The sequence below is a fragment of the Poecilia latipinna genome, unplaced genomic scaffold (assembly GCF_001443285.1).
Source record: "Poecilia latipinna isolate Pla-1442-1.1 unplaced genomic scaffold, P_latipinna-1.0 Scaffold2134, whole genome shotgun sequence".
Taxonomy (NCBI): domain Eukaryota; kingdom Metazoa; phylum Chordata; class Actinopteri; order Cyprinodontiformes; family Poeciliidae; genus Poecilia; species Poecilia latipinna.
The window spans coordinates 47298-55350 of record NW_015114750.1 but is presented as its reverse complement, the minus strand read 5'-3'; the positions used below and the strand labels follow the sequence as shown (position 1 = coordinate 55350).

Here is an 8053-nt window from a genome sequence, read left to right as displayed (position 1 = left end):
GTAGTTTGGGGACCCCTGGATTAGAGGAACACACTGATGACATCACTGATCATACAGGAAGTAATGAGTCAGATATGTTGACTGAGTAAGAGTTAGCATAGCGATGCTAAGTTACAGCCAGCCTGTTTGGGTGCAACAAACGGATTACGGAGCTGCTCAGAGGGACCGGACCAGAACCACCTGACCGTTGTTCTGCTGTTGACCTGCATATGAGTCTATTAAAAACATTTTTATTAATAGTTATAAAAATGAAAAAAATCATTTCCAGCTGCAGATCGTTGATGACATCACTGATGACGTCACTCAGATTACGTCTGACCGGCGGCGGCTCCTCAGGCTGTAGCGGGGCGGCGGGGGGCGAAGAACCGGGTTCTTCCCGACAGGAACCTCCACAACCGGACACACCTTCCTGTCCTCCACCAGGGGAGGCGGAGTCTGGACTGAAGCATGATGGGAAGAGGAGCGGCAGAGGAGACGGGCGCTCTGACCTTAAGGAGAACCAGGGAGGTCAGAGGTCATCAGGTGAGACAGGCAGCATCGCGGTAAAACGTGCATTAGTAATTATATTTATTTATTCAACATTTAATTTTTATCCCATCCATCCATTTTCTTTACACCCTTAGTGGGTCGGGAGGAGAGCTGGTGCCTCTCCAGCCAACGGTCCGTTTTATCCCATAAAACAAAATCCAAAGTTTAACATTTTAAAGAACGAACTGCAGAGAATAAAAATAATGTTAAATATGGAGGACAAGACGGAGCTGATCTCAGTTTAGAACATGATCCGTCCAAAACTCAGACCAGAACCAGAACCTGGATGCTTCTGGTTCCAGAACCTGCTGGTTTTAATGACTTAAAGGTTAAAAACTTCTGAGCTCTGACTTTTCCACAGCAAACCTCCAGGTGTCGCCAGAGAGGCCCGAATCTTTAGCTCCGCCCCTCCAGTCAGCTGACCTGAAGGTGGCATGTGGGAGGAGCCTGCAGCCAGTGATGACATCATACTGAACTCCTCTTCCTCTCTTCTCCACAGTCTTTCTGCTCTTGCTGTCCTCTGGAAATCAACCAGCAGGTGGCGCCGTTTAAGAATTAACTAGCAGGTGATCCAGGTGTGTTCAGGTGCGCTCTCTGTTGACCTCACCCTCAACTGCAGCTGACGGTCCTCCAACAACTTCTTCTCCTGCGTAAACCTCTCTGTAAACGACAAGCAGCTCCTTTAAGCCCCGCCCTGACGCACCTGACCAGGTCTCACCTGGACACTCACCTGCACGCCGCAACGCCTCCTGCAGGCTGCTCTGTGTCTCTCTGAGCTGCTGCAGCACTTCCAGGCTCTGCTGCACCGGGTCTCTGTAGCGAACACACACCAGCAGCAGAACACACAGGGCAACACACACCGAGAGGCGCCGCAGCGCAGCAACGTACACCGAGACCTGCTCCTGAATTATTCACAGAAACACGCAATGTTACGACTTAGTTTACACAAACTCTGCAATGTTACGACTTTAGTTTTGTATTATAACTACAACTCTTCTACTCCAACTGTTTTTGTAACATTGCGACTCGTTTTTACACCCGTTTTCATATTATTGCGACTTTATTCTTGTATCATCATGACTGTCATCATTAATTTTTTCTTTGAGTATTTGGCTAACTCCTTGTCGTGCTGAGGGAAGATGTGACCAGGAAGCTTTTTCAGCCAATCAACTTCTCTGTGACCATGATTGTGATCATGTGACCCAATTATTTATTCTCTTGAGCAGCACAGGAAGTGAAAACAGTCTGGGATCAGTGGCAACTTGGTGATTAATTTATTTATTGCTTCTGGTATTCATTTTTCCAGAAAACCCTGAACACATCGTCTCATGTTCTGATTAAACTGGGTCACTTCCTGTTTTTGTTGGTCAATGTGCAGTTTCAGAGCATTGGACAAAACAACCAATTATTTCCCAGAAGACAACCACCCCCCACATAAGCCCCGCCCCAAGGTGAGTCTACCAACCACATGAAGGTGTTCTGGTTGGTCGGAGCTCAGCACATGCTGGTAGATCTTCTTCTCCAAGTAGAAGTTGACGCAGACCAAAACCAGCAGCAGCAGCCTGGACCCAGAGGAGGGGGGGAGGGGGGGTGCAGCGGTCACTCAGAGGTCACCTGTCTGATGTTCTGATTTTGAAGGCTCTACAGATTTCTCAGGATCTTGAATCCAAGCTGCAGCTTTACTAGTAAACAGTGCAACTCCTCCCCCTGCTGGTGGAAGCCGGAACTGCCTCTGTAGAATCAAACATGCAGGAGCAGGTAACGGGGAAGGGGGCGGAGCTACCTGGCCCTGGAGGAGCGTGGGGTGGAAGTGATGAGGTAGGCGGTGCAGAGCGCAGCCGCGTTGTAGCAGCAAGAAGTCAGGCTGTGAGCCTCCATCAGCAGGAAGCTCTGCAGGAAGGAGAGTTGCTGGAAGAGCTGCGACAGCGCCACCTGCTGCTGCCTGGAGGCGCTGCTGAGGTCAGAGAAGACCGCCTGCACACCTGGAGGGGTGGGAGAGGAAGCAGGGGACAGGTGAGGACAATCAGCAAACTGAGATCCATCAGAACGATTCCTAAACCGACTGAATGATCTCTGAACAAAACGAGACCTTTACCCCGAGTTTAGTCTAGCAGGCTCTGTGTGTATTTTACCCTGAGTCGAGTCTCTCAGGGTGGCTCGTAGCTCCTCTCCATTGGACAGGATTTCTTTCTGTGCCTGTAAGGCGACGCTCTGGGCTTCCATCAGCTCGTTGGCCATCTGTCTGGTGGACTGAAGCTGCTCAGCAACACCTGCAGAGGCCTCAGTCAGCCTAAACCAGGGGTGGGCAAACTTTTTGACTTGAGGGCCAGAATAGGTTCTAAAATTTGACAGAGGGGCCGGACCAGGACCATTTGGACACGCAATGTAATTTATCAAACCTGGGGGTTAAAATTTACAAAAAACAGACACAAGTAAAGATGCAAATTTAATGAAATCAACATTTAGTGGAAAAAGATCAATGGAATCACTTTCAACACTCAAAACATATGATTGCCCAGCAAGAAAAGGGTCTATGAATTGAGAGCGATGTGCAGCATGTTAATTAAGCTACTGTACTGCTGCTGTACATAAATGCGCGAGTTGCTATTTTTTTATAACACAGTAGAGAAACACATTTCAGTGGGAACAATGTTGTTGTTCTCCTTTTTTTTGCCAGTGCATCAAAGTCTGGGGTTATTTTTGTTGTGCCAATTCTCAAAATAGATCTGAGGTGTTGGTCAGTTAACTGGGATCTGTGACGAGCTTTGTTGGTGTTCATGACACTGAAAGTCTGCTCACACACATCGGTCCAACCAAACAATCCTCCGGAGGTTTGGAAACGTGGCTTCATTAATTGAAGCATAAAAGTCATTCAGTTTAAGAGACTTGGAATTTTCTTTTGAGATGGAGTCAGACTGAAGATCGATCGGCTCCAATTGGAGCTCATGAGGTTCTGTTTCAGGGTCTTGTAACAGGGGACAGGACACCAGCTGAAGTGAGTTGTCAATTTTTTCTAAATCAGTGAACCGACGGCAGAATTCTCTGTGCAAGTCTTCCAGTGATTTGCAATATTTCTTCACGTTTCGGGTGGGCTTCTGCAAGGCCAGTGTGGGAAAATGAGTGAAAGATTTGTTTGACATTTGCCTGGAGAATAAAGCCAGCTTGGGTTTGAAGGCTCTCACATACATGTTGTGCACAAACTGATCGTTTCCCTGCAGCTCAACGTTCAGCTCATTCATGTGTGACAATATGTCCACAGTAAATCAAAGTCACAAAGCCAGTCCTCATCTCTCAGCTCAGGAATTCATCAGATTTCTCCATGAGCTCCAAAAATGAAAGAATCTCCTCTTTGAGCTCCCAAACTCATCTACTCACTTTCCCCAAACTTAACCACCAGAGTGGTAAAGTAAGTCCTGGTGATCCGCATCGGTTTCCTCTAGAAACGTTATGAACTGACGGTGATTAAGCCGCCTTGCTCGTATGAAGTTAACAAGTTTTACAATTGGATCGACGACATGATTAAGCTGCAATACAGACTCACACAGAGACTCTGGATGGATGATGCAGTGAAGAAAAATATCATCCTGGTGAGGGTTTTCTTCTTTCACTTCATCTTGAATTCTTTTCAGACGTTTTTTCCAGTTAAATTTGGTGATCCATCCGTGGTGACACCGACAAGTTTACTCCAAGGCAACTTCATTGTCTCGATGCCAGCAGACACCTGTTCATATAAATCCTCTCCACGTTTTTCCCCTTCAGTGATTCTATGCTCAAAAGTTCTTCCATAATCTCAAAACTGTCATTTATGCCTCAGATAAAAATTAGGAGCTGAGCAGTGTCTTTTATGTCGTTGCTTTCATCCAGTGCTAGTGAATATGAATTAAAAGACTTTTTGTTTAACTGGCTGACTAAATCTTCATCAATCGGCTCCACACGGCGAGTCACTGTCCTGCGTGACAGGCTGATTTTTTCAAACTTGCCTTTGGTTTCCGGACATAAGAGATCTGCTGCCTCTAACATGCATTCTTTCAAAAACTCACCTTCGGAGAAAGGCTTGCTAGCCTTTGCTAACTTGAATGCCAGCAAAAAACTTGCCTTGGTACTTGACTCTTGAATCGCAGTTTGTCGGTAAAAAAAAGTTCTGCTGAGTCTTTAAATTAGCTACCAACCTCTGAGCAGTAGCCGCCCGTTCTTGTGTTGATTGCTTGCTAGCGTAGTTAGCATGCTTTGTGGCAAAGTGACGGCTGATATTGTACTCCTTGAAAACTGCAACCGTTTCTTGGCATATCAGACATACCGCCGTTGATCGGACTTCAGCAAAAAAATATTTTACTGTCCACTCTTTTTTAAACACTCGGCACTCAGTGTCCACTTTTCTTTTCTTTGGTCCGCTCATTTTTATCGAGGGGGCAGAGGGGGAAGGCAGTTGGAAAGTTACTCCAACAAAGATAAATGTGTCTAGACTAGTGTGCCATCTATCGGGGAAACTGGGGTATTGCAGGGAAAAGGGAAATGAATGCGGTTTTTCCACAATCATGAATTTTTACGATAATTTGGAAAAGTTCGGCGGCCCGATTAAAAAGCATAACGGGCCGTATGTGGCCCGGGGGCCATAGTTTGTCCATGTCTGGCCTAAACACACATTAATGTAGCCAATTAGCAGCATAATGCTAACAGTTAGCATTATGTCAGCATAATGCTAACAGTTTGGCAGCAGGTCAGAGGTCAGCAGAAACAAACAGAGCTGAATGAGCCTGAATGTTAGAGTTAATGTTTGCACCAGGCCAGTGTCAGCTACTGTTGGGACGTAAATGTTTCAAATAAAAATTATTTATTATCTGAACAGAGATGATTCAGAGGAAACCAGATAATAACTATTATTCATAAATCAAAATTTAAATAGTTCTGTATTATTAACTCAACATTACATGTTTAGCTTAGAAACAACATGTGATCATTATTTACTTTTTTTTGTCTGTAAAACTGGCAGAGGCAGAAAACTCGTTTTAAAATGATGGTGAACATTTTTGGCTTTTTTTTCAAAACTACATGTTTAAAAGAAAAACTATTTTTTCATGTTGCATATATTAATTTTGTTCTATAAACAGAAACAAATCAAAGTCCCACCAACAAATAAAACTAAGTAAAAATAAACAAAATCCTGTTAAAACCAAAAGGCTCAAGGAAAGTTCCTGGTTGGTCCTACAAGACGCAGCACAGGGCTTAGTGCGGCGCGCTCACCTGTACATGGTGCTTTCTGTGCGGCTCTGCCAGGCCTCCGACTGCAGGAAGTGGCAGATGGAGTGGGTGTGGGTGAAGAACTCAGTGTAGGTGTTGAAGGCCACAGGATCCATCCCAGCAGTACACCTGCTGACCTCTGACCCCTCAGGGCAGGATGGGAAATCCCTGCCTGAGCTGAAGAGAAACGGGTTAAAAATGTATTTGTGAATTATGAGACAGTTTTAGCTCCATAGATCTGAGCTGTAGTAAACAGAAACGGTCACAAAGTGGCAGCACTTGCAGAAAACTAAGTTTAAGCAAAAACACATTAACATCAAGAAAGAAAAAATTAAAGCCCAACAGGAAGTCATAATTAGGAGTTCTAAAGTCATAATTACGAAAATAAAAGCCATAATTATGAGACAGAAAGTCACTATGACTTTAAAACTCAAAATTCTGACTTCCTTTCAGGCTTTTATTTTTCCTTTCATGGTGGAAACTTGCCTTCATAAAAACCCTAAAATGTAATTTCAGAATGAAATGTAGAACCTTTAGAAAACGCAACACTGTGGTTGCCAAAGTGTGGTGTGGGGGCCAGCTGTGGCCCTCAGAATGATTCTGCGTGGCCATTGACTGCAGATCAACAGCGGTACCAACTGGACCCCAAAGCAAAGGAGCAAAGGAGCAAAGGAGAGTTTTATCAACAAACTAAACTCACCTTAAGGAGCAAAAGGTTTCTGATATCATTTTAGGTTTTAATTTCAGGGTAAAAAGGAGCAGAGATCAGAAAACGACCCAAATCCTGGTTCTGGTCCTGGCAGACCTTCTGCAGGAAACACGGCGACACCAGAACCGCTTCGGGTCCGGTTTCACTCAGCTGCAAACGTTTCCTTCATTTCACTCAAATCTTGATTTGTAATATTTTTGTTGAGCATTTAATAAAAAAAACTATAAATTATTTTGTATATTAAAAAAAAGAATGGAAAATTGTAAAATATTTAATGTTTGGACAGAACCGCTGCAGGTAAGTCCAGAACTACAGTGACGTCATAGATGAGTGACCTTCACCTGATGATGTCATCACATCCCACCTGAGGGAGGAAGAGCCACGTTTTAACATCAGAACCGCTTGGTTCTGATCAGAAGTGACTGGACTGAGCAGAGTTCAACAGAACCGGACTCTGGGTCCGTTTCTGCTGCTGCAGCGCAGCAAACAGACCCACTGGATTCTGGTTCTGAAGAACCCAAAGCGGCAGGTTCTCCCTCCCCGGTTCCGACCAGCTGCTTACCTGCTCAGGTGACAGTGGGTGAAGCGCAGCGCCAGGCGGCTCTGACTCTCTGACGTCATGTCCCTGCAGCGCGTGTCCAGGTGTTCCAGCGCGCGCGCCCAACACCCGCCATACCGCGGCTGCGCGGCGAGGCTCTGGACCCGCCGCAGCTCCATCCTGCCGCGCTCAGGGTCCGGACCCGAACCGGAACCAGCAGTGGGCCCGAGAATCAGGGATCCGCACAGCAGCAGCAGCAGCGACGCGGTGACATCCTCCATCCTCACCTGCCTTCAGCTCAGCCAATCAGAGAGCCGCGTTTTCACCTGCTCGGGTCACGAGTGGGCCGTGACCTTTAGAGGCTCTTTAACGGCTCCGTCAACAGGTGCTGAGCGGAACCACGTGACCTGAAAGGAACGACGCTCCTCTTTGATTGGAGGAATAATGAAACAGGAAGTTGGAGATCAGACAGAAAAAAATTAAATGCGGTTCATGGAGCATCGGATCCGAGATTAGTTCAGGCTGCAGCAGCAGGATTATGTGACTTCTAATTATTTACATTTTCACATTCTTCCCAGGTGAGGTGGCGGAGTGGCAGCCATTTTTTATTCAGGTTTATTCGTTAATCCTACATATTAATAACTGCATTCTGTTCCACATCGAAGCTGCTTTTGGTTTTCCTCATCCTGGTTACAATCATCAGGCCCTTACTGTCAACTTTTAGACCATCTCAGGTTTTTTGTCTGATTTAGAGTTGAATATTGATGAGATCATTATGACTCCACTGGATCAGAGAACTCAGTCCGAGTCTGATCGTCGTACTTTAGATTTTGAACAATATTTTTAATGAACTTTATTCTTATCTTTCGGCTTGATGCTGATAAAATGCAGCATAGCGTTATCATTTAATAACTGCTGGGTTTATTTTGACTGAATACTCCAAACCTGAGAGAATTTTACTACGTCAGATCTTTGCTTTAACCCAGTGTTTCTCAACCTTTTTCGGGCCAGCGCCCCCCAGCCTTTATCCAGGTCCCTCA

At 45.5% G+C, this 8053-nt stretch overlaps 1 protein-coding gene across 3 annotated transcripts; it reads right to left on the bottom strand.

The window, feature by feature from the left end:
- Window positions 1–173: 173 nt before the first annotated feature.
- Window positions 174–7397, bottom strand: LOC106936404 (uncharacterized). 3 transcript variants are annotated; one of them, XM_015017376.1, is made up of 9 exons: window positions 7038–7397; window positions 5770–5943; window positions 2661–2818; window positions 2312–2510; window positions 1994–2090; window positions 1259–1430; window positions 1136–1188; window positions 880–1048; window positions 174–488 (listed from the first exon to the last, which is right to left on the bottom strand). In XM_015017376.1, the coding sequence occupies exons 1-9, from the start codon at window positions 7292–7294 to the stop codon at window positions 304–306; spliced, it is 1464 nt and encodes a 487-aa protein (XP_014872862.1). In that variant the 5' UTR covers window positions 7295–7397; the 3' UTR covers window positions 174–303. The 3 variants fall into 3 exon arrangements, with proteins under 3 accessions (XP_014872862.1, XP_014872863.1, XP_014872864.1); XM_015017377.1 differs by having other exon boundaries at window positions 895–1048; XM_015017378.1 differs by having other exon boundaries at window positions 952–1048; window positions 7038–7395.
- Window positions 7398–8053: the final 656 nt, after the last annotated feature.

Coding starts and splice junctions, on each gene's coding strand:
- LOC106936404 (XM_015017376.1), bottom strand. CDS start 7,294: ATGGAGGATGTCACCGCGTCGCTGCTGCTGCTGCTGTGCGGATCCCTG. Junction 2,819..5,769: donor ACAGAAAGCACCATGTACAG/GTGAGCGCGCCG, acceptor CCCCTGGTTTAG/GCTGACTGAGGCCTCTGCAG. Junction 1,189..1,258: donor GGAGGCGTTGCGGCGTGCAG/GTGAGTGTCCAG, acceptor TGTCGTTTACAG/AGAGGTTTACGCAGGAGAAG.